The 13,841-nt window shown below is 44.7% G+C and overlaps 1 protein-coding gene across 7 annotated transcripts in view; it reads left to right on the top strand.

The window, feature by feature from the left end:
• Nucleotides 1–13,841, top strand: part of LOC121269562 (opioid-binding protein/cell adhesion molecule-like) — a 1,143,507-nt gene that overhangs the window by 729,444 nt on the left and 400,222 nt on the right. For all 7 annotated transcript variants that reach the window (XM_041174257.1, XM_041174256.1, XM_041174254.1 and 4 more), the window contains one exon: nucleotides 5,904–6,029. In XM_041174257.1, the coding sequence (XP_041030191.1) occupies nucleotides 5,904–6,029 (126 nt within the window). The remainder of the gene's footprint in view (nucleotides 1–5,903; nucleotides 6,030–13,841) is intronic.

Here is a 13,841-nt window from a genome sequence, read left to right as displayed (position 1 = left end):
ATGGTAGCAATCATGGGTTTCGAAGGTGCTGTCTAAGGAGCCTTGGTGAGTTCCTGGAGTGCATCTTGTAGATGGTACACACTGCTGCCACTGTACATGGTGGTGGAGGGAGTGAATATTTGTGGATGTGGTGCCAATCAAATGGGCTGCTTTGTCCTGGATGGTGTCAAGCTTCCTGAGTGTTATGGGAGCTGCTCTCGTCCAAGCAAGTGGAGAGTATTCTATCACACTCCTGACTTGTACCTTGGAGATGTGGACATGTTTTGGGGAGTCAGGAGGTGAGTTACTCACCTCAGGATTCCTAGCCTGTGACCTCCTCTAGTAGCCATAATATTTACATGGCTAGTCCAGTTTAGTTTCTGGTCAATGGTAACCTCCAGGATGTTGATACTGGGGGATTCATCGATGGCAATGCCATTGACTGTCAAGCAGTGATGGTTAGTTTCTCTCTTGTTGGAGATGGTCATTGCCTGGAACTTGTGTGGCATGAATGTTACTTGTCACTTGTCAGTCCAAGCCTGGATATTGTCCAGGTCTTGCTGCGTTTGGATATGGACTGCTTCAGTATCTGAGGAGTCGCAAATGGTACTAAACAATCATCAGCAAACATCCCCACTTCTGACTTATGATGGAGGGAAGGTCATTGATGAAGCAGCTGAAGATGGTTGGGCCGCGGACACTATCCTGAGGAACTCCTGCAGTGACGTCCTGGAACTGAGATGATTGACCTCCAACAACCACAACCGTCTTCCTTTGTGCTGGATATGACTCCAACCAGTGGAGAGTTTTCCCCCTAATTCCCATTGACTCCAGTTTTACTAGGGCTCCTTGATGCCACACTTGGCCAAATGCAGCCTTGATGTGAAGGGCAGTCACTCTCACCTCACCTCTGGAGTTCAGCTTTTTTGTCCATGCTTGAACGAAGGCTGTAATGAGGTCAGGAGCTGAGTGACCCTGGCAAAACCCAAACTGAGCATCGAGCAGGTTATTGCTAAGCAAATGCTGCTTGATAGCACTGTTGGTGACCTCTTTCATCACTTTACTTATGATGGAGGATAGACTGATGGGGCGGTAATTGGCTGGGTGGATTTATTCTGCTTTTTACGTACAGGGCATACCTGGGCAATTTTCCACATAGCTGGGTAGATGCCAGTGTTGTAACTGGACTGGAACAGCTTGGCTAGGGGCATGGCGCATTCTGGAGCACAGATCTTCAGTACTATTGCCAGAATATTGTCAGGATCCAATGCCTCCAGCCACTTCTTGATATCACGTGGAGTGATCAAATTGGTTGAAGACTGGCATCTGTGATGCTGGAGACCTCCAGAGGAAGCCGAGATGGATTGTCCACTCGGCACTTCTGGCTAAAGGTTATTGCAAATGCGTCAGCCTTATCTTTTGCACTGATGTGCTGGGCTCCCCCATCGTTGAGGATGGGGATATCTGTAGAGCCTCCTCCTCCAGTGAGTTGTTTAATTGCCCACCACCATTACAACTGGATGTGGCAGGACTACAGAGTTTAAATCTGATCTGTTGGTTGTGGGATTGGCTAGCTCTGTCTATCACTTGCTGCTTTTGCTGTTTGGCACACAAGCAGTCCTGTGTTGTAGCTTCACCAGGTTGACACCTCATTTTTAGGTATGCCTGGTGCTGTTCCTGACATGTTCTCCTGCACTCTTCATTGGACCGAGGTTGATCCCCTGGCTTGGTGATAATAGTGGAGTGGGAGATATGCCGGGCAATGAGGTTACAGATTGTGGCTGAGTACAATTCTGATGCTGCTGATGGCTCAAACTGCCTCAAGGATGCCCAGCCTTGAGTTGCTGGATCTGTTCAAAATCTTTCACATCTACCATGCCACACAACACGATAGAGGATATCCTCAATGTGAATACCCAACTTCTTCTCCACGGCTGTGCGCTGGTCACTCCTGCCAATACTGTCATGGACAGATGCATCTGCACCAGGCAAATTGGTGAGGATGAGGTCAAGGATGTTGTTTCCTGTAGTTGGTTCCCTCACCACCTGCCACAGACCCAATCTCGCAGCTCTGTCCTTTAGGAGTCGGCCAGCTTGGTCAGTGTGTTGCCAACCATTCTTGGAAGTTCCCCACCCAGAGTACATTCTGTGCCCTTGTTACTCTCAGTTTTTCCTCCAAATGGTGTTCAACATGGAGGAGCGCTGATTCATCAGCTGAGAGGGGGGAGGGCAGTGGTGGTAGTGGGGGGGGTGGTGGTGGGTGGGTGGTGGTGGAAGGTAGGTGGTAATCAGTAGAGGTTTCCTTGCCCATGTTTGACCTGATACCATGAGATGCCATAGGGTCCAAACTTGTAGTTGGAGAAGAGAGTTTTCATAGCAGGGGATGGATATAAGGTTCAGAGGGCATTATTCCAGAGGTTTCATACCGTATAGCTTCAAAGACTTAAGTGATCTGAGTTGTTCAAAATAAATTGGTGTCCCAGTGTTTATCTTTTGCTTTACGTTACTTGGCAGCATAGCTAAAGATGGTGTGTGAATGTGCGTACAGGCTAATCATAGGCTAAAGTTGCTGTAATTTTTACAGAGAAGCACTATTTTTCTTTTTCTTCTTGGGATGTGGGCATTGCTGACAAGGCCAGCATTTATTACGCATCCTGAATTGCCCTTGAGAAGGTATTGTTGAGCTGCCTTCTTGAACTGCTGCATGCCCATATGCTATAAACACACCCACACTGCTGTTAGGGAGGGAGTTCCAGGATTTTGGCCCAGTGACAGTGAAGGAACAATGATATTGTTCCAAATCAGAATGTTGAGTGACTTGATAGGGTAACTGGCAGGTAATGGTGGTCCCATGTGATTGCTGCCTTATCCATCTCAGTGGCAGAGGTCATGAGTTTGGAAGGTGCTGTCAAAGGAGCTTTGGTGAGTTGCTGCGGTGTATTTTTTAAGTGGCACACACTTGTGCCACTGTGAGTGCTGGTGGTGGAGGGAGTGAATGTTTAATGTGGTGGATAGGGTGCCAGTCAAGCAGCTGCTTTGTCTTAGAAAGAATTGAGCTTCATGAGTATTGTTGCAGTCTTCCAGGCATGTAATGGCAGGCTTTGAGGTGTCAGGAAGTAAGTTAGTCACCACAGAATTTCCAACCTCTGACCTGTTCTTGTAGCTGCAGTTTTTATATGGCTGGTCCACTTCAGATTCTAGTAAATGCTAACCCCCAGAGGATGTTGATGATGGGGGATTCAGAGATGGTAATATTGTTAAATGTCAAGAGAAGATGGTTATATGCTGTCTTGTTGGAGATGGTTGTTTCTTGGCTCTTGTGTGCTGCGAATGTTTACCACTTACCTCTTATCAGCCCAAGCCCGAATATTGTCCATGTTTTGCTGCATATGGGCACGGACTGCTTCAGCATCTGAGGAGTTGTGAATGGTAGTGAACACTGTACAATCATTATCAAACATCCCCACTTCTGACCTAATGTTGGAGGGAAGGCCATTGATGATGCAGTTGAAGATGTTTGGGTCTCGGGCACTAACCTGAGGAACTCCTACAGCGATGCCCTCCGACTGAGACGAATGGCATCCAACAACAACAGCAATCTTCCTTTGTGCTAGGCTTGAATCCAAACAATGGAAATTTTCCCTCCCTCCCACCCACCCACCCACCCACCCAATTCCCACTGACTCCAGTTTTGCTCGGGCTCCTTGATATTACATTTGGTCAAATGCTGCCTTGGTGTCAAGGGCAGTCACTCTCATCTCACCACTGGAATTCAGCTGTTCTGTTTATGTTGGGATTAAGCTTGTTTGAGGTCTAATATGTAACTGGTGTGTTTAAGTAATCAGACTGCACATAATCTTCTCCATCCAAAAGACAGTCTGCTTCTACCTCCCTATAACGTCACCTACCTCAACCTATCTGCTGCTGAAATTACTTTTCCCTCTCTTCATTACTTAGAATCTCAGGATTGAGCTGCCTGTTCAGAGAGAATGATGCAGACAGAGGGTGAAGGAGACAATGTTGGAGAATCACCCCTCATTAGCAATATGATCCTGCCTCTTCCACTGTAACTTGCCTAAATTCAGGCACAAGAAGCCCACCTTTAATAGAAGAGTAGTGGGCCTTAAATAGCAAAGTCACATCCTGATGATGTCATCAGGATATGGGCTCTCTCCTCCTGCTGGCCTGACTAATAGCTGCACAGTCCCGGACTGGCCAGAAAAACCTGGCAGCAGGTAGGATCTTGGCACATTATTTGAAAAACGTTTATAGATTATTTTTAGGTCAGGAGTAATGATCCCTCTAAATTGTTTGTTTTTTGTTGTGAGTGGCCTGTTCATTTTGAATGCGCGGTATCTATAATTTGTTTTGCATGGGTGCACACGTGCTCTATCTGAAATGGAGCAATTTGGTAGCAGTGCTCATGGCACTTTCTGGGACGCTGCATGGCTGCACATGCAGCTTTGTCGGGCAGACGAGCACGAGCACTCCTGATTTGTACCTCAATTTAACATTACCGCTGATGTGTCCTATGGTCTCTTGGTTCACCTCCTATATCTTGTCCTTTGTACATTTTGTTTTTATCCCATCCACAGCACATCTCAATGTCCTGTCATCCCTGTTTTCACTGACCAGCATTGCCTGCTTCGTCACAAACAGCTCAAATCTAAAATCCTTACCAATTTGTGTTTAAGTCCCTTTATGGCACCAGCTTTCACTGTCTCTGTTACTTCATCTGGATCTACATGCTCTGACCCCACAAAAATCTCCCCGTTTATTCGAATTCAGATCCTTAAATTCCCCTTATCCTCAGTTACCTGTGCCCCATTCTTTTTCTAAACCTGTCTGCTTTTCCAGAACCACCTCCTTTGCACTCCTTAACACTCACCTCAGTGATCCAGGTTTTGGTTCCCAATATGCAACCTGCCCCATCACAATTTTTTCCTCCATGTTTTGGTGTTCATTTCCCTTTACTCCCCCACCCCCCCTCCCCCGAAGAATCTGGGAGGTTCATTTATGCTGTTGAAAAAGTACAAATGCAAGCCATTATTTATGGCAGTACTGCATCTATTTAACTGTGTAACAATATTCCACAATAACGGCATTGTTGTGGTATTGAACTGTGCATTTGACTGCTATGCAGAGTGCTCAGACATTCAGCAAACGGTACTTGCAAAGGTTTCACTATGAATGTTTGTGGCAAGTGGTTGTTGAACAGAGTTTTTATTTCTTTTGGCATGATCATGTTCCATTAATGGCAGTTTGTAGGCGGCATAGACTGTCGGAATTGAGCTGATCCAGTGATACCTTTGAATGCAAATTTCAATTTGGCCTTTTGAACATAACCAGCCTCCTATATAAACATATGATACAATGGGTGCTACTTCTTGGTCCAGCTATTAGAAAGCACATGATCCAGCTTTGTTGTCTGTTGCTGTATTATTCACACAACAAAAAACTGAAGTTGCAGCAATATGTTGACAGCCCTTGCAGTTGTATGTTGAACACAGCAACTAATTGCTTACTATCTGGCTTTCATTTCATTTATCTGTCACTGATCTATCTGTATCAGAGCTTGCGGGAAATATCAGTATTTGGGGTAACCCATCATTTTGAAAGCCTGATGTTTCTTAATCATTGAATATTGAACCAAGATTAAGGGTGTTGAGCTATTTCTAAAACCTGTGCATTTCTTGTCAATTTACATAGAAGCCATGCATTGTATACTAATGATAAGTTCTTGTTCTGAAACAAGTTCAGAGGAAGCTATCTTTGAAATCCATTTGTTTGATGCTTTCTTACAGTGGGGGATGGACTGTGAGACATTATTATCTTTCAAGCACACAAACCGACTTAAAGGAATACATCAATGAACTCTCACATCATAATATTAAAATCAATCTTACTGTGTTTACCTCCCTCAGTTCCACCAAAAATCGTCAACATCTCCAGCAGCGTCTCTGTGAACGAGGGCAGCAATGTGACTCTCATGTGCTTGGCTATTGGAAGGCCAGAACCCACCGTGACATGGCGCCACCTTTCTCCACCAGGTAAGGGACCTTTCCTTGTGTAATCACGATTGTCACAGATTTATAGAGTCAGGACAATAACAAGCTGTAAATGAAAAAAAATGGGAGTTAACAAAAGAGATTTACTGCAATCCAGGGCAGGTATTATGTATTACAAATTGGTGAAATACATGTAACTATCTCGTTTATGTAATTGACAAAGACTTTTTAGTTCTTGCCAATTTAACATTGAAAGAGGCACTCAAAATCACTGGGCCTGATTTTGACTCTCTGCAAGTGAATTGGTTCTGAATAAGTTAAAATCAGCCCCAAATTTCCTTCAAAATCCTGGAATAAGGATTGTAAGAGCGGTGCAAAAGCTTCAACTTAGTGCTTTACTTTGTATTGTTTTTATGCCTATGTAATTAGCTGGCACGATTGATTAGAAGTGCGGGGAGGACTCAAAGTTGCTGCAGTAGTTTGAAAGGAATTTGATTGGTCTTTAGACTCTTCAGAAAACAGAGCACATGGTATCATTTCATCATGCTGTATTTACATGTAATTTCAAGAGGTGTTGAAAGTTGAGACATGTTGATATGCTCTGCATTGATAACCTATCGCTGTGTTATACATAGCAACTTTCCAAATTCAGCCGAGTAAAAGGATGTTTCGCAATGGCACAATGTACTTGTCTAATGTGGTGTGACATAGATTCATAGGATATCGGTTTGTCCTGCAGTTTGTCTCATGGTGCGCTCATAGCTGTGATTGTGAAGCTGATGATTACATAGACCAAGAACTCAGTATTCCCCGTAGGGCGAGCGAATCAGCAAGTGGTCCATGCTGCAATGTGCTTGCATATTTCAAAACAGTTCAGAAATGGCATCAAGAGATCCTAATGTTGATCATCTATCTGCTGTCTAATAGTCTAGGATAAGTGTGCGGAAAGTGATAACTCAACTATAGTACTGCCATTTTCCTTGACTCCATATTCTTGGATTCTTTGAGGGCTTTACTTCCATTATTATTTGGTTTTAAAATCTTCCTCCCCTAAGAATCTAGTCTCTACTCGATGCTAATAGCAGAAGCATTTTGCAGCAAAATTTTACCTGTTAGTTGTAAACAAAAAAAGATGTCTCAAACCTATCCAATGTTTGTTGCTGTCATTGTGAGCCAGTCAGTCACGATGTTTTAGTGCACAAAGGTGAGTGACAGGAAGTATTATTTTATGGTTTGTTTTATGAGAACCATAATTCATGATTTCACAACATGTATTTTACTTGCATTGTGGAAGTACTTTGGAAACGTGTGTTCTTTTTACAATAACAGGTTTCTGTCAGTTATGACTTCATGTAAAAGCAACTTGACACCTGAGAGTAGGTTAGATCTAAGTTGTTGATATGGACCATCGTTTTGTCTTGAACAATCCTGAGAGGCATACAAACACACAAATTAGGAGCAGGAGTAAACCACTCGGCCCTTTTAGCCTGCTCTACCATTCAATAAGGTCATGGCTAATCTGATTTTAACCTCAACTCCACATTCCCACCTACCCCCTATAACCTTTCACTCCTTTATCAAGAGCCTATGTACCTCTGCCTTAAAAGTATTTAAAGACTCTTTATTCCACTGCCTTTTGAGGAAAAGAGTTCCAAAGATTGTCAACACAGAGAGAAAAAAATTTCTCCTCATATCTGACCTAAATGGGCGACACCTTATTTTTAAACAGTGGCCGTATCATTACATGAAAATTAATCACTAGGAATAGAAGTTTTAGAGGAACCACTTTTCTGTGAATATTAAGAAGTCAGATATTCAGTTTTGAGCACTTGGTAATAAATTAAAGATAGAGACAATTGATTCATTCTGAGGTTATACATCAATAGTTAGTTTTACTTGGTATAAAATTGGGAGAAGACTGGAAGGGGTTAGAAACGCTTCAAAAGATTGGGTTAGAAATTGGTATGGATGTGCCCATTTTTCAGATGTAGGACAAGCAGTGGGACAGGTGACCAGCCTGGTCAACTGTGCATTCTTCAATGGTCCCTGCAGCCACAAGCTAAATGTGAGCTATTTATAATTTTATAAAAATTATTTTATCTAGAGCCTGGAAGAGTAGCATTGATTCCTCCAACTCCACAGCCCTGGTGGTTAACCCCAACAGCCTCAACCCCCAATGTCCACTTCAATCCAGGAGCTTCTTTGGGGGCCCTTGACAGCTTGGCAGCCAGTCCAAATTCAATCCTGACAAGAATGAGCTGCCTAGTAGGGATCCAACAAGCAACCACATCTTGTCCAGAATATATTGACAATCCAAATGACCAATCTTAAGGCAACCTTGACCCTCTCTGTCCAGATGTGGCCTGAATCTGGGCCCAACAACAGGACAGAATTAATTTCTACTAACTTGTCTTTGTTTTTGAACATTGCAATTTGCATGTGGTTTGCTTTCCACCTACACATTTGTTATCTGAAACCTACACTTAGCTTTAACTTAAATGCTTGATGGTTGGCTTGTACTTAATGTTTCAGCTAAATGTTTGCTCGACAGAAGAAATATGCACTTTTTGTGATTGCTCTCTCTGGTGCATTAGTGAATGGGGTGCATGTGAAACCACTGTATGTTTGATAGCACAGAATTGTTACAGTGCAGGAGGAGGCCATTCTGCCCATTGTGCCTTCACCAGCTCTCCGAATGAGCAATTCACTTTGTGTCATTTTCCAGCCTTCTCCCTGTAACCCTGCACATTCTTCATTTTCAATTTGAAAAAGAGTGTGGAGCTTGAAGGCAGGTCATTTGAAAAAGAGTGTGGGGGAGGTCATTTGAAAAAGAGCACGGAGAGTTTGGGGGAGGTCATTTGAAAAATTGTGTGGAGAGCGTGGGGGAGGTTATTTGAAAAAGAGCGCAGAGAGCGTGGGGAGGTCATTTCAAAAAGAGCGTTGGGGAGGTCATTTGAAAAAGTGCGCGGAGAGCATGGGGGAGATCATTTGAAAAAGAGCGTGGAGCTTGAAGGCAGGTCAATTGAAAAAGAGCGCAGAGAGCGTGGGGGCGGTCATTTGAAAAAGAGCGCGGAGAGCATGAGGGAGGTCATTTGAAAAAGTGCGCAGAGAGCGTGGGGGAGGTCATTTGAAAAAGAGCGCGGAGGGCGTGGGGGAGGTCATTTGAAAAAGAGCGCGGAGGGCGTGTGGGAGGTCAGTTGACAAAGAGCGCGGAGAGCATGGGGGAGGTCATTTGAAAAAGCGCGGAGAGCATAGGGGAGGTCATTTGAAAAAGTGCGCGGAGAACGAGAGGAGGTCATTTGAAAAAGACCGTGGGGGAGGTCATTTGAAAAAGTGCGCGGAGAGCATGGGGGAGGTCATTTGAAAAAGAGCGCGGGAGGGCATGTGGGAGGTCAGTTGACAAAGAGCGCGGAGGGCGTGGGGGAGGTCATTTGAAAAAGAGTGCGGAGCTTGAAGGGAGGTCAGTTGACAAAGAGCGCGGAGATTGAAAATAAAAGGGGAAGCTGAAGAGGAGTGGCCAGCGTGTGAGCAGCCCAGTGAGGGAGTGGAGCTTTGAGGCTTTGGCTCGAGAGGCTTAGGCGAGCAGAAGCTGAGGACGATAGGGCCAGTAGGATAGGGCCGGGTAAAGTCCTTTAAGTAAATTAGGAGTAGGTAATGGAGGCAGCAGTTGGGGCAGTCGAGTGCTCCGAATGCAGCATGTGGGAATCATGGACTGCACAATTGTCCCTGATGACTACACCTGCAAAAGGTGCATCCAGCTGCAGCTCCTGAGAAGCCGAGTTAGGGAACTGGAGCTGGAGCTGGATAAACTTCGGATCATTCGGGAGGCAGAGGCAGTAATACACAGGAGTTTCAGGGAGACAGTCACCCCTAAAATTAGGAGGCAGGCAGCTGGGTGAATGTCAGGAGAGGGAAGGGGAATAGACAGAAAGAGCAGAGCCGTTCCCATCAACAATAGGTATACCGTTTAGGTTACTGTTGGTGGGGACAACCTACCAGGGACAAGTTATAATGGTCGCATCTCTGGCACCGAGGCTGGACCCTCAGCTCAGAAAGGAGGGAGGGAAAAAAGGACAGCAGTAGTGATAGGGGACTCGATAGTTAGGGAGACAGATAGGAGCTTCTGTGGGAGAGATCGAGAATCCCGGATGGTCTGTTGCCTCCCTGGTGCCAGGGTCCGGGATATCTCGGATCGAGTTCTCAGTATTCTCAGGAGGGAGGGTGAGCAGCCAGATGTCGTAGTCCATGTAGGAACCAATGAAGTGGATAGGAAGGAGGAGGAGGTCCTGCAAAGAGAGTTTAGGGAGTTAGGTGCAAAGTTGAAGGACAGGACCTCCAGGGTTATGACCTCAGGAGAGCTACCCGTGCCACGTGCTAGTGAGACTAGAAATAGGAGGATAATGCAGCTAAATACGTGGCTAAGCAGATGGTGCAGGAGGGAGGGCTTCATGTTTCTGGACAATTGGGCTCTGTTCCAGGGAATGTGGGACCTGTTCCGACGGGGACTAACATCCTTATGGGTATGTTTGCTAGTGCTGCTCCGGGGCGTTTAAACTAGATTTGCAGGGGGAGGGGAACCAGAGTGTTAGAGCAGATAGTGAGGTGGAGGAGGATAAAGATCAAGCGAGGAATGCATGTATAGACAGAAATCAAAGGTCTATACATGATAGAAATGTTCTCAGGTGCATCTATTTCAATGCAAGGAGTATTGTCAGAAAGGCAGATGAGCTTAGGGTGTGGATTGGCACGTGGGATTACGACATTATTGCTATTAGTGAGACTTGGTTGCAGGAGGGGCAGGACTGGCAGCTCAATGTTCCGGGCTTCCGTTGTTTCAGATGTGATAGAGGGGGAGGGATGAAAGGGGGAGGAGTGGCATTACTAGTCAGGGAAAATATCACAGCTGTGCATAAGCAGGACAGCCCGGAGGGCTCGTCTACAGAGGCCATATGGGTGGAGCTGTGGAATGGGAAAGGTGTGACCACACTAATAGAGTTGTATTATAGACCACCCAATAGTCAGAGAGAATTGGAGGAGCAAATCTGTAGAGAGATAGCAGACTGATATAAGAAACAGAAAGTTATGATAGTAGGAGATTTCAACTTTCTACATATTGACTGTGACTTCACACTGTAAAAGGGCTGGATGGCTTGGAGTTTGTCAAATGTGTTCAGGAGAGTTTTCTAAATCAATATATAGAGGTACAAATGAGAGAGGATGCAATACTTGATTTCCTATTAGGGAACCAGACAGGTCAGGTGACAGAAGTTATGTGTAGGCGAACATTTTGGGTCCAGTGACCACAATGTCATTAGTTTTAAGCTAATTATGGATAAGGATAGGTCTGGCCCTCGAGTTGAGATTCTAAATTGGAGAAAGGCCAATTTTGTGGAAATGAGAAAGGGTCTAGGAAGAGTGGATTGAGATAAGTTGTTTTCTGGCAAGGATGTGTTCAGTAAGTGGAAGGCATTCAAAGGTGAAATTTTGAGAGTGCAGAGTTTGCATGTTCCTGTCAGGATTAAAGGCAAAGTTAACAGGCCTAGGGAACCTTGGTTTTCAAGGTATATTGGTGTTCTAGTTAAGAAGAAGAGAGGTGTATAGCAGGTATAGGCAACAAGGAGCAAATGAGGTACTTGCAGAGTATAGAAAATGTAAGAAAATACTAAAAAAGGAAATCAGGAAGGCAAAAAGAAGACATGAGGTTGTCACCAACTTCAACACCTCTGTGTTCTTTTGTTCTTTTGTCTGTGACATCTTTTGATGATCTGCTCCTATCCTAACACCTCCCCCCACCTCCACTTCTACCCTCGCACCGCCCCCACCACCCACCCACCCCCCCCCCCCCCCCCCCCCCCCCCAACCCACCCGACCATCTTAAACCAGCTTATATTTCCCTTTCCTCATAAAGAAAGATCACTTCTGTTGAAGGGTCATGAGGACTCGAAACGTCAACTCTTTTCTTCTCCGCCGATGCTGCCAGACCTGCTGAGTTTGTCCAAGTAATTCTGTTTTTGTTTTGGATTTCCAGCATCTGCAGTTTTTTGTTTTTAAGACATGAAGTTGTTTTGGCAGATAACGTGAAGGTAAACCCGAAGGGTTTCTACAAGTGTATTAAGAGTAAAAGGATAGTAAGGGACACAATTGGTCCCCTTGAAGATCAGAGTGGTCGTCTATGTGTGCAGCCTCACGAGATGGGGGAGATCTTAAACAGTTTTTTTGCATCAGTATTTACTCAGGAAACTGGCATAGTGTATAAGGAAGGAAGGGAAACAAGCAGTAGTGTCATGGAACATATAGAGATTAAAGAGGAGGAGGTGCTTGCTGCCTTACAGCGAATAAAGGTAGATAAGTCCCCCGGGCCTAACATAATATTCCCTTGGACCTTGAGGGAGACTAGTGTAGAAATTACAGGGGCCCTGGCAGAAATATTTAAAATGTCCTTAGCCACAGGTGAGGTACCAGAGGATTGGAGGGTAGCTCATGTTGTTCTGTTGTTTAAAAAAGGCTCCAAAAGTAAACTAGGTAATTACAGGCCAGTGAGCCTGACGTCAGTAGTAGGTAAATTATTGGAAGGTGTTCTGAGAGATCGGATATACAATTGTTTGGACAGCCAAGGGCTGATTAAGGATAGTCAGCATGGCTTTGTGCGTGGTAGGTCATGTTTAACGAACCTTGTAGAGTTTTTCGAGGAGGTTACCAAGAAAGTAGATGAAGGATGTTGTCTACATGGACTTTAGTAAGGCCTTTGACAAGGTCCCACATGGGAGGTTAGTTCAGAAGGTTCAGGCACTTGGTATCCATGGAGAGGTTGTAAACTGGATTCGAAATTGGCTGTGCGGGAGAAGACAGAGAGTGGTAATGGATGATTGCTTCTCAGATTGGAGGTCTGTGACTAGTGGTGTGCCTCAGGGATCTGTGCTGGGACCAATGTTGTTTGTTGTTTATATCAATGATTTGGATGATAATGTGGTGAATTGGATCAGCAAGTTTGCTGATGACACTAAGATTGGAGGCGTTGTGGACAGAGATCTGGACCAACTGGAAAAATGGGCCAGAAAATGGCAGATGGAACTTAATGCGGAAAAGTGTGAGGTGTTGCATTTTGCAAGGTCAAACCAAGTTAGGACATACACAGTAAATGGTAGAGCACTGAGGAGTGGGGAGGAACAAAGGGATCTGGGAGCTCAGTTACATAATTCCCTGAAAGTGGCATCACAGGTAGACAGGGCTGTAAAGAAAGCTTTTGGCACACTGGCCTTCATAAATCAAAGTATTGAGTATAGGAGTTGGGATGTTATGGTGAGGTTGTATAAGACATTGGTGAGGCCAACTTTGGAGTATTGTGTGCAGTTCTGGTCGCCTAACAACAGGAAGGATATCAGTAAGATTGAGAGAGTGCAGAGAAGATTTACTAGGATGTTGCCGGACTTAAGGAGTTGAATTACAGGAAAAGATTAAACAGGTTAGGACTTTATTCCTTGGAGCGTAGAAGAATGAGGGGAGATTTGATAGAAGTTTACAAAATTATGAGGGGTATAGACAGAGTAAATGTAAGTAGGCTCTTTCCATTTAGATTAGGAGAGATAAACACGAGAGGACATGGCTTTAGGGTGAAAGGGGAAAGGTTTAGGGGGAACATTAGGGGGAATTTCTTCACTCAGAGAGTGGTGAGAATGTGGAATGAGCTACCATCTGACGTGGTAAATGCGGGCTCACTCTTAAGTTTTAAGAATAAATTGGATAGATACATGGTTGGGAGAGGTCTGGAGGGTTATGGACCAGGTGCAGATCAATGGGACTAACTGAATAATATTTCGGCACAGATTAGAAGGGCCGAATGGCCTGTTTTCTGTG

The sequence above is a fragment of the Carcharodon carcharias genome, chromosome 25, assembly GCF_017639515.1.
Source record: "Carcharodon carcharias isolate sCarCar2 chromosome 25, sCarCar2.pri, whole genome shotgun sequence".
Taxonomy (NCBI): Eukaryota; Metazoa; Chordata; class Chondrichthyes; order Lamniformes; family Lamnidae; genus Carcharodon; species Carcharodon carcharias.
This window is presented reverse-complemented; position numbering and strand designations above follow the sequence as displayed.